The sequence below is a fragment of the Sus scrofa genome, chromosome 3 (genome assembly GCF_000003025.6).
Source record: "Sus scrofa isolate TJ Tabasco breed Duroc chromosome 3, Sscrofa11.1, whole genome shotgun sequence".
Taxonomy (NCBI): domain Eukaryota; kingdom Metazoa; phylum Chordata; class Mammalia; order Artiodactyla; family Suidae; genus Sus; species Sus scrofa.
The window spans coordinates 42829280-42840949 of NC_010445.4; the positions used below are offsets into that span (position 1 = coordinate 42829280).

General features: G+C 48.5%; 1 protein-coding gene across 31 annotated transcripts in view; it reads left to right on the forward strand.

The window, feature by feature from the left end:
• Nucleotides 1–8371, forward strand: part of WNK2 (WNK lysine deficient protein kinase 2) — a 126263-nt gene extending 117892 nt beyond the window's left edge. For 13 of the 31 annotated variants that reach the window (XR_002342933.1, XM_021088146.1, XM_021088150.1 and 10 more), the window contains one exon: nucleotides 5163–7220. Coding sequence is in view for 28 of the 31 variants with exons in the window: in XM_021088146.1 (XP_020943805.1) it covers nucleotides 5163–5474 (312 nt within the window). In the remaining 3 variants the exon portion in view is untranslated. Of the gene's footprint in view, nucleotides 1–5162; nucleotides 7223–8171 lie in introns of those variants that run through there. The other 18 variants (XR_002342931.1, XM_021088153.1, XM_021088156.1 and 15 more) reach the window with 6 other exon arrangements.

Here is an 11670-nt window from a genome sequence, read left to right on the forward strand (position 1 = left end):
ATATGGTAATTCTATTTTTAGTTCTATTTTTGTTTTCCATAGTGTCTGCACCAGTTTACATTCCCTTCAACAGTGTACTGGGGTTCCCTTTTGTCCACATCCTTGCCAGAATTTTTCATGTGCTTGTTGGCCATCTGTATGTCTTCTTTGGAAGAGTACCTATTCAAGTCTTCTGCCATTAGGTAATTGGGATGTTTATGTTTTTTGATACTAAGTTGTATAAGCTATTGGTGTATTTGGGGTATTAACCCCTTATCGGCAATATCATTTGCAAATGTTTTCTCCCTTTCAGTTGTTTGTCTTTATTTTTGTCAAAGGTTTCCATAGCTGCACACAGTTTTTAAGTTTAATTAGGTCTGATTTGTTTATTTTTGGTTGTGGTCCCTTTACCTTAGGGAACAGATAAAAAAATACATATTGCCATGATTTATGTCAAAGAGTGTTCTACCTATGTTTTCCTCTAAGAGTTTTATGACTTTTAGTCTTACTTAGGTCTTTAATTCATTTGAGCTTATTTTTGTATATGGTGTTAGAGAATTTCTAATTTCATTCTTTCACATGTAGCTGTGCAGTTTTCTCAGCACCACTTATCAAAGAGACTACCTTTAGCCCTTTATATATTCTTGCCTCCTTTGTCATAGATTAATTGACCATATGTGTGTGGGTTTATTTCTGGGCCCTCTATTGTTTTTCACTGATCTATATGTCTTTTTTAGTGCCAGTACCATCTTGTTTTGACTACTGTAGCTTTATAATACTCTGTGAAGATAGAGAGTGTGATACCTCCAGCTTTTTGTATTTGTTTTTGTTTTAGGGCCACACCATGGCATATGGAGGTTCCCAGGCTAGGGGTTGAATTGGAGCTGTAGCCACTGGCCACAGCCATGCCAAATCCAAGCCACGACTGTGACCTACACCACAGCTCATGACAACGCCAGATCCTTAACCCACTGAGCGAGGCCAGGGATCAAACCTGCGTCCTCATGGATGCTAGTCAGATTTGTTTCCACTGAACCATTGCAGGAACTCCTACACCTCCAGCTTTGTTCTTCTTTCTCAAGGTTGGTTTGGCAATTGCGAACCTTTGTGGTTCCATATAAATTTTAGGATTATTTGTTCTAGTTTTATGGAAAATGTCATAAGTGTTTTAATAAGTATTGAATTAAATAAAATCTGTAGATTGCCTTGGGATAATGTTGACATTTTAACAATATTATTTCTTCCTGTCAAACAACACAGGATATCTTTCCATTTCTTTGTATCATTTTTGAATTCCTTCGTCAGAGTTTCATTGTTTTCAGATTATAGATCTTTCACCTCCTTGATTAAATTTATTCCTAGGTATTTTATTCTTTTTGATGCAATTTTAAGTGGGATTGTTTTCTTGATTTCTCTTTCTGATAGTTGATTATTAGTGTATGGAAAGGCAATAGATTTCTGTACATTAACCTATATCCTATAGCTTTCCTGGACTCATTTATTAGTTCTTAGAGTGTTTTATGTCTTTTTCTTTTGTGATTGCTGTAGCTAAGACTTCTGATACTATGCTGAATAGAACTGGCAAGAGTGGGCATCCTTGTCTTGTTCCTAGTCTTAGGGGAAATGTTTTCAGCTTTTCATCATTGAGTATGATGTTAGCTGTGGGTTTATCATAAACGTCCTTTATTATGTTGAGATGTGTTCCTATTATGCCAACTTTGATGAGAATTTTTATCATGAATGGATGTTGATTTTTTTGCCAAATGCTTTTTCTGTGTCTGTTGAAATGATCGTGTGAATTTTAGCCTTCTTTTTGCTAATGTGGTATATCAACTGAGTGACTTATTGATATTGAACTATCCTTGCATCCCTGGAATAAATCCCATGTGATCATGGTGTATGATCCTTTTTATACATTGTTGAATTTTGGTAATTTTTTTTTTTTTTTTTTTTTTTTTTTTTGTCTATTTGCCATTTCTTGGGCCGCTCCCGCCGGCATATGGAGGTTCCCAGGCTAGGGGTCGAATCGGAGCTGTAGCCACCGGCCTACGCCAGAGCCACAGCAACGCAGGATCCGAGCCGCGTCTGCAACCTACACCACAGCTCACGGCAACGCCGGGTCCTTAACCCACTGAGCAAGGGCAGGGACCGAACCCGCAACCTCATGGTTCCTAGTCGGATTCGTTAACCACTGCGCCACGACGGGAACTCCTGAATTTTGGTAATATTTTTTGAGGATTTTTGCATCTATATTCATCTGAGATGTTGCCCAGTAATTTTTCTTTTTTGGAATGTCTTTTTCTGGATTTGGTATCAGGGTAATGATGGCCTCATAGAATGAATTTGGGAGTGTCCCCTCTTGTTCTTTTTTTTTTTTTTTTTTTTTTTGTCTTTTTGCCATTTCTTGGGCTGCTCCCATGGCATATGGAGGTTCCCAGGCTAGGGGTCCAGTCAGAGCTGCGGCCGCCAGCCTATGCCAGAGCCACAGCAACGCAAGATCCGAGCTGCATCTGCGACCTACACCACAGCTCACGGCAACGCCAGATCCTTAACCCACTGAACAAGGGCAGGGATCGAACCCGCAACCTCATGGTTCCTAGTCAGATTCGTTAACCACTTTGCCACGATGGGAACTCTTTTTTTTTTTTTTTTTTTTTTTAAGGGCCGCAGGTGCAGTACATGGAAATTCCCAGGCTAGGGGTCTAATTTGAGCTGTAGCTCCTGGCCTACACCACAGCCACAGCAACGCAAGATCTTAGCCACATCTGCAACCTGTACCACAGCTCATGGCAACACTGGGTCCTTAACCCACTGACTGAGGCCAAGGATCAAACCTGCATCCTCATGGATCTTAGTCAGGTTTGTTACTGCTGAGCCACAATAAAAATTCCCCCTCTTCATTTTATTGGAATAAAATGAAGCTAGATATTAGTTCTTCATATATTTTGTAGGATTTCTCTGTGAAACTATTTCATTCTTGAATTTATGTTTGCTGGGAGGTTTTTTGTTTTTTTGTTTTCCTTTGTTGGCCACTCCACAGCATATGGAGTTCAGGGGCCAGGGACCAGATCTAGCTGCAGTTGTGACCCTGCCATAGCTGCAGCAACGCTGGATCTTTTAACCCATTGTGATGGGTTGGGGATTGAATCTACATCCTGGCACTGCAAAGGTGCCTGCTGATCCCATTGCACCACAGAGGGAACTCTGATTTTTCTTAGATTTTAATATTTCCATGTACATTATAGAAGCAGCTTGTATATTTCTACAAAAGAGCCTTATGGGATTTTGACTGCTATTGTATTGAGTCTGTAGATCAACTGGGTAAGATTTAACACATTCACAGTAGTGAGTCTTCCTATAAACATGGCATTTCTTTATGTCTTTTAAATTTTTTCTCAGAAAAGTTTTGCTATTTTCAGTGTAAAGGTATTACACATCTTTAAGTAAATTTACCACAAGATAGTTGATGTTTTAGAATGTAGTTGAAACTTGTATTGCTCTTAAATTTCATTTTATAGTCATATATTTCTAGTATATAGAAATATGGTTGTTTTCTGAACCTTGTATCCTGCAGTCTTGCTCAATTTGCTTCATAGTTCTAGAAATTGGTTTGTCTACCCTTTTGGCTTTTCACCATACATGATCTTGTGATCTGCAAATAAGGATGGTTTTCTTTTTCTTTTCAAGTCTATGGCATTTAATTCCTTTTCATGTATTAGCTGGAATTTTCCACAGTGTCGAGTAGGGGCAAGGAGAACCTTGGGGAAAGTGCATTTAGCATTTCTCCAGCAGCCCAAGTTTGGCCATGGGTGCTGCAGGGGCCCTTCCAGATGGAGGAGGCACCCTCTGGCTTCAGCTACTCTGCTCTCCTTGAAGGAGTATGGGACTCCTCAGACACTCTCCCCGCATCTGTGGGGGACATCACGTGGAATTCTTCCTTGAGGTGTTAACTGGTAAGACACAGTGATTTCTACTGGGACAGCAGCATTGCATTCTTTGGGCAAACCTGACTGGACTTTGATGTTTTGTTTCTTTCTTTTTTTTTTTTTTTTTTTTTGTCTTTTTTGCCATTTCTTGGGCCACTCCTGTGGCATATGGAGGTTCCCAGGCTAGGGGTCAAATCGGAGCTGTAGCTGCTGGCCTACTCCAGAGCTGCAGCAACGTGGGATTCGAGCCACGTCTGCAACCTACACCACAGCTCACGGCAACACCAGATCCTTAACCCACTGAGCAAGGCCAAGGATCAAACCCATAACCTCATGGTTCCTAGTCGGATTCGCTAACCACTGAGCCACAACGGGAACGCCAATGTTTTGTTTCTTTTATGGTTGCTTGGTTAGATCTGCCAACGTTTTGTCTGGAGTGTTTTAAAGGCTTTTGGCCCATAATCTCTCTTCTTGCTGTAACCTCATCAGGTTTCTGCATCACTGCCATGCCAGTCTCATCCACCATCAGCGCTCAGTTCCTCTCCTTGTGCTGCTTCTCCTTTGGGGCTATACTTGGGGTGCAAAGAACAGAGGGGCTGTGCTGCCACTGACTCCTAATCTCTGGGCACACAATATGCAGCACAGTTCCCAGCTGTCCTGGTCCTCCCATAATGGCACTGATCAGTCAAGCAGGCAGCCTTTGGGTTGGATTGTGCAGTCCCCTACTACAACTTCAGGATTCAGGTCCCATGGGGTCTGCTTTGAGGCCCTCTCTGGCCTGTAGACAGTCAGGGCATGTGGCCTAGAGGTGACCAGGCTACAGCTTTGCAGAGTGAGGGAGGGACAGTAGCTGCCGCCCAGCCCCACACTTTCACTGTAGTGTCAGCAGTTAAAAGGTTCCCCATGGAATTCCTCTTGTGGCTCAGCAGGTTAAGAACCCAGTTAAGATACCCATGGACTAGTATCCATGAGGATGCGGGTTTGATCCCTGGCCTTTCTCAGTGGGTTAAGGATCCAGTGTTGCCATGAGTTGTGGTGGAGGTCGCAGATGCAGCTCGGATCTGACATTGCTGTAGCTGTAGCATAGGCTGCAGGTGTGGCTCTAAAAAGACACACACACGTGAAAAAAAAAGATGCACCATGGCTGGTCCTGAAACCACTCTCTCCTGAGGATCGAAAAACTGCAGGATCCCCCAGGGCCACTGAGGGAGGCCAGCTGACGGAAGCCACATGTCTCTTCCTCTTCTTGTTTCATAGATGAACACGCCTCGAACAGCAGTGGGGACGCCGTGTCTGGCCCCGGCACTCAGCCCTCTACCCACCGTGGTCATTCCCGGAGCTGCCCCAGCCCTGCCTGTGCCCATGCCAGGTACTCCCCTCTCCTGCCTCCCAGCCCCACCCTATGCACTGCCTTCAGGCCCGTATGGAAACCTGCTCCCAGCTCCAGTGTTCTGGGGGCCCTGGGCAGCCCAGGCTGGCAGTCGGAGCTCCCCAGGCACGCCAGCACTCCCCATGTTCCTGCAGCCGCCCGTGGTCAGCATGTCCGGCCCCGGGCTGCGGATCACATAGCTCTCTGTCTCACCACTTGCCAGGTGGAACGCACTGGACTGAACAGCCTAGAGAAGTGGGGTTGTGGTTTGGCCTCCGGGTCCTGCTGCACCTGCCCGCAGGTGACCAGCTGGGGGGCTGGCCCCTGGGCCACAATCCTCACTTCCTTTTTTGCTGCAGACCTGTTCCTTCTTAGGTTGCCATGGTTTCCGTGTGCTGTCTCGGCACTCACCTCCTGTATTTAAATTGATGGTTAGAACATTGTAATCATCCTGCAGAAGTACAGTGCCTTGAATTCTGGCTTTTCCATTCGCTGATAGAAAGAGATGTTTTAAAAATTAAGTATCAGGAGTTCCCACTGTGGAACAATGGGATCGGTGACATCTTGAGAGCGCTGGGAGGCAGGTTTGATCCCCGGCCTGGCACAGTGGGTTGAGGAGCCAGCGTTGCCGCAGCTGCAGATTAGGTTGCAACTATGGCTCGGATCTGATCCCTGGCCAGGGAACTCCATATGCTGTGGGGCAGCCAAAAAAGAAAAAAAAAATTATGTATCAGAAAAGGTATATATATCATTTACAGTTAAGTCGTGCATTGATTTCTTGCTTGCCCATTTTAAGTCACAGAGATAAGAATGGTTTACACATCTGACGCTAAAGTCTGATTTTTCCCTTTCTGGTGTACATGCCTTTAAAACATTGAACTAGTGGACCTTGAATACTGAAGAGTTGCAATGCTCAAGGAGCTCTGCTTTGTACTTATAAAACGAGGTCTCTCTAGCTGCACAGTCAGTGATAGCAAACAGATGGACACGCTCCCTCACCTTCAGCACTGTGGGCACTGCCAGCAAGCTGCCTGGCGGTACATGGTTTGGGAGCGGTGCATTGCCAGTGGTAGCTGGTCTCTTAGGGAGGAAGGTCAGCATCTGTGTTTGGCTGTGTGGAACCTGCTGTAAAGTGCTTGCTAAGCAGACATGCCCTCATCACCCAAAACCTGCAGGGCTGCTGAGAAGGGGGCGAGAGGGACTAAAGGTGTGTGTCCGGTGCAGGAGCACAGGCAGGTTGCTGGCTCTGCAGAGACAGCGTGGCCCCTGCTGCCCAGAGGGCCCTCCAACCCTCCCGCCGCCGCCTGCCTGCCTGCCTCTTCTGTCATTTGCACTGAGGCCTGTGGCTCCTGGCTTAGCCTTGCCATGTGCTCACAGGCTGTTCCACTCATCCCTGGCCTTCAGGCTATTCTCCAGGCCCAGAGGCTGCCCTGCTGGGGGTGGAATGTTCCTCTTCCAGAGATTTCAGTGGCACTTGTCTCAGACAGGCACCTCACAGCCCAGGGCGGGAGCTGAAGGCCCCACACTTCACTGGCCAAGATGGTTCCCCTTTCCCACTGGGAGGCAGCTGGTTGGGCTGCTCAGCTATGAATTGTACAGTTCTGCTGTACTTCAGGACTTTACTAGGACTGGCTGACTTATTTTAGTTTAAATATATTATCCTATCAATTCAGTTAGAATTGAATTTTCTAGATGATTGTGCACAATCTTCTGCCAGGGCAACAATGCTATAGTAAGAGATTTCTGTTCTCTGTAATGTGCCCCTCAGTCCTTGGGTTGAGAATCACATGCGCCTGGTTCCTGAGGGTGGTAGAAGCTGCCCTTTCCTGCTCCCCCTGCTGTACCAGACATGGAGTCCTGGCCTTGGACATGAACGGTCCCAGTGGCACAGAATCCCCAAGAGATTGTATATATGAAGGAGAAAAATAAACATTTTTGCTTGAAAACAGTGTGGAACAACATCTTTTTCTTATCTTCTGTCCACGTAAAACATGCACCAGCCAGCCTCTTAGGGAGGACAGGGGTGCATGGCCCTGGCAGGCAGCACAGCCCTGTCCTGGGCACAGCTTCACTTTCAGCTCCACGCCTGCCATCAACCCCTCGTCTAGGGGGTCATGGTGGCCATGAAGGGCCTGGGGCTAAGTGGCAGGTTCTGTCTTCCTACCAAGAGCCAGGTGTGGTTGACACTGAGCTAACCGGGCTCAGAGGATGAGACTGGGGCTTTGGGCAGGGCCCCCATGTTCACTTGGCGTCTGAACTCTGAACTTGATCTGCTTTTAGACGTGCAGTGTGCTCTGCCCAGTGGAGGCCAGGAGTCTCTGACCCCTGTCCCTGTTGGCTGTTTCACAGAAAGCCAGGTTTGGGGACAGCTTCCTCGCAGGGCTCAGCACATTTTCCCGGTTCATGGACCTTACGCCCAGCAGCGTTCATCCCCGAGTGCATTCTGCACGCACTCAAGCTGGGGGGTCGTGGTGCCTCCTGCCCCACCCAGCTGGGGTGGCTGCCCTGGTCCCTCCGTCCTGTCTCCATGGAGATGCAGTCAGGCTTTGTGCCCCTGGCTACCTGCAGTGATCGACTCAGCACTGGCTCTGAGTAGAGGCCAGGGCATCTCGGAGATGCTCTTCCTGCTGTGCCCAAGGAGCCAGAGGCACCTCGCTCTCCAGAGCTGGGAGCATGCAGGCACTGAGAGGCACTACCTGGTTTGCATGGTTCCTCGATGTGGAAGGTGGTCCGATGGCAGAGGCAGCCCCAGGGGTCTGCCTGCATAGCGCGTGGGTCATGGTCAGGCGGCCCAGCTCTTCCAGGAGCGTGACCACTCTGATGTCGTCATTCCAGCTTCCAGGGCCTCATGTGACCTCATTGGGCCTGTAATGAGCTGTGGCGGTTTTGTTTTCTAGATTCTGAAAGTGAGAAGCCCGACTGAGCCCAGGCAGGCTGCCAGACCCAGACGCCAGGCCTCCTGTCATCTCACGCAGAGAAGGCGAACCCACGCCTCGTGTCCAGTTCACCATGTTTTGTAACCACTTTCTAAGCATTTTTTATTCACAATTGGAAACACAAATGTAAGCAAGAATAAAAAATATTTTGGGGGAAACAGGACGTTGGTTTTTCAAACTCTCCTTTCTAGCAAGACAAGCAGGTGACCTGGGACAGTGGTGAGCAAATGAAGGTATTGGAGAAACTCCTGGGACCACACAGCTGGACGGGTCTGGGGGTAGGGACCCTTAGCTAAGGGGTGAAGAATACTTTATGTGGTGCTCTACAGTTGTTTTGTTTGTTAACTTGCTTGCTTGCCACACCCACGGCATATGGAGTTTCCCAGGCTAGGGGTCTAATTGGAGCTACAGTTACCAGCCTACTCTACAGCCACAGCAATGCCAGATCCCAGCTGCATCTGCGACCTACACCACAGCTCACAGCAACACAGGGTCTGAGCTACGTCTGTGACCTGCACCACAGCTCACGGCAACGCTGGATCCTTAACCTACCACATCTTCATGGATATTAGTCGGGTTCTTAACCTGCTGAGCCAAAACAGGACCTCCCACTTTGCAGTTTTATATGGTGCTCTATAACACACCAGCTAGCCCAAGGATCTTGTGTAAAAAGATCCCACCTTGGAGTTCCCATCGTGGCTCAGCAGAAATGAACCTGACTAGCATCCATGAGGACACAGTTTCGATTACCGGCCTTGCTTAATGGATTAAGGATCCTGCATTGCCATGAGCTGTGGTGTAGGTCGCAGATGTGTCTTGGATCTGGTGTTGCTGTGGCTGTGGTGTAGGCCTGCAGCTACAGCTCCAATTTGACCTCTAGCTTGGAAACCTCTATACGCTGTGGGTGTGGCCCTAAAAAAGACCAAAAAAAAAAAAGTCCCACCTTTCAGAGAGGCAGCTGAGGCTGTGGAGCTTGGATGGTCTGAGCCACATTTTCAGGCTGTCTCCCCATTCACGTCCAGGGCAGCTCCCTTCTTTGCAGAGCCCTGGAGGCATCAGACCCTTGGGGGCTGGACATTGGTGCCCCTCTCTGCTGATGGCTCTGTGGCCCTCCTGGATGTAGGCCTTCATGCTCACAGCTCCATTCATTTCACTGACCTGCAGGCTGTCCTACTCCATGTCACTTGAGGGCTTGTCATCTTTCTCCCAAGCCCAGGACAGGCATCCACAGCGGTCTGAAATGTTCCTTCCTCTAGAATCCATGTGCACCCCTGGGAGGGGACAGCCAGAGACCCCTGGCCTCGGTGGGCGGCAGGATGTTCCCACTGGCCTTTGGTGTGATGTAGCAGATGCGGTAGAGCATCCGAAGTTCAGAGGAAACCTGCTAGTGGCCTCACAGGATAACATATGGAGGTTAAGCTGCAGCCTGGCCAGTGGGAGTGGGGCCTCTCATTGGAGCCCAGGGTAGAATTCAGGGTGCCCCCATTCACTGGGATAAGAAACTTGTATCTTTGTTTTCCTTAATCTCAGACTGCAGAGTATTGTTTCCTCCAGTGACAAACATGGGATAGGAGCAGCAGCACCAGGTCATGCCACCCCTGAAACCCACAGATGCTGCACGTAACACTGTAGTTGTCGAAGGTGTTTCCACACGTCATTTATGCTCATCACACGAAATGCCAGCCCCTGGGACTCAGCTTCCATCCAGCCTGGGCCTCCTCCCACCCCTCAGCTTCTTCCAGGCTGTGCAGATGCACTTTGGGGGCACACACAGGGGCTGTCCACATCATTCCCTGCCATCTCTTGGTGCCACTGCCCAGATCAGGTGGTCATGCCCCAGTGTGTGCAGGTGCCCATGGACCCTGCCCTCTTCTGAGATAGAGCAGGCAAGTGTGCTGCCAGATGGAATGTACATTTTCATTGGGTTCATTTTGTCACTGTTTGTGGCTCTTGTTACTGGTTTTCTATTGATGACAAAAATGCACAGGTCACCTTTCAGATGGCAGATTTATTTAAATCATTCCTTTTAAGCAAATAGTAGTACAGGTGTTGCTGTTGAAAATTGAAAAAAGGGAGTTTCCACTGTGGCACAATGGAACCAGCAGTGTCTCTGCAGCGCCAGGATTCAGGTTCGATTCCCCAGCCCAGCACAATGGATCAATGGATCTGGCATTGCTACAACTGTGGTATAGGTCACAACTGTGGCTGGGATCTGATCTTTGGCCTGGGGAACTCCATATACCAAGGGGTAGCCAAAAAAGAAAAAAATTTTGTGGTAAGATAGCAGTAACTAAAGGTAAAAGTAGAACAAGAACTAGTGTTACAAATTGCAAGGGCAGATGGCTGAAGTTTGGAAAACCACCAGGGGCTCACAAGTTGTCATAACAGGACCTGGGATGTGAACACCTACAAGGACCCAAGTTTCGTCCAGAATTTGAGTAGGCAGCCATCAGATTCCTTTCCTAGGGGGTGTGGTTCTTGTGCGGAGAGATGGGATGGAACTCCTGGACCTATTGAATACCTGTTCACACCACAGCATCACTGAGCATTTGCCCACCTCCCCAGCACATCTTTGGAGTGGGAGCCAGTGGGCACCTTACCTCCTGGGACCCTGAGTAAGCAGAGCCTGTCCCACCCCCACTCCAGGAGCAGCCAGGGTCCTCCCCGCAGGTGAGGATGGCCCTCTGGAAGCAGCAGCTTCTTTTTTTTTTTTTTTTTTTTGTCTTTTTTGTCTTTTCTAGGGCCACACCCACAGCATATGGAGGTTCCCAGGCTAGGGGTCTAATCGGAGCTGTAGCCACTGGCCTACACCACAGCCACAGCAATGCAAGATCTGAGCCACATCTGCGACCTACACCACAGCTCAGGGCAATGCTGGATCCTTAAGCCACTGAGCGAGGCCAGGGATGGAATCTGCAACCTCATGGTTCCTAGTCGGATTGGTAACCACGGGGCCACAACAGGAACTCCTGGAAGCAGCTTCTTTGCCATATTGATCAGAACAGGTGGAGAGACAAGCCCAGGATGCTGACAGCCAAGCTGCCCCCGGGGGTGGGGAGAGGGGTGGGGGATTCTGCACGTCCAGCCTCCTCTGCTGCCCAGTGGCTCTAGCATAAACTCCAATCCCGTGTGTTGAAGTCCAGGACTCTCGTTGGTCACAACCACCAGATGTGTCCCTAGGCTTCTGACCTGGCTGCTGGGACATGATTCACCCACCTCTGCGCCCTGCTGCTCTCAGTCCTGCCACCCTTGGGATCTTCCCTTCAGTGGGATTGGTCACATGGCCAGCAGGAACATCTCGAGGGTGGGTCTCATGTATCACACTTGGTTTTAGGGCTCCCAAGGACAGAACTTAAGGATATCTTCTGTATATTCCAGAATTGTCAATGAGCACAGCTGCTGCATGATGAATCATGGCCAAAAGTCAAACTCTCCCTGTGAGCAGAAGTTAGCAGTAGCT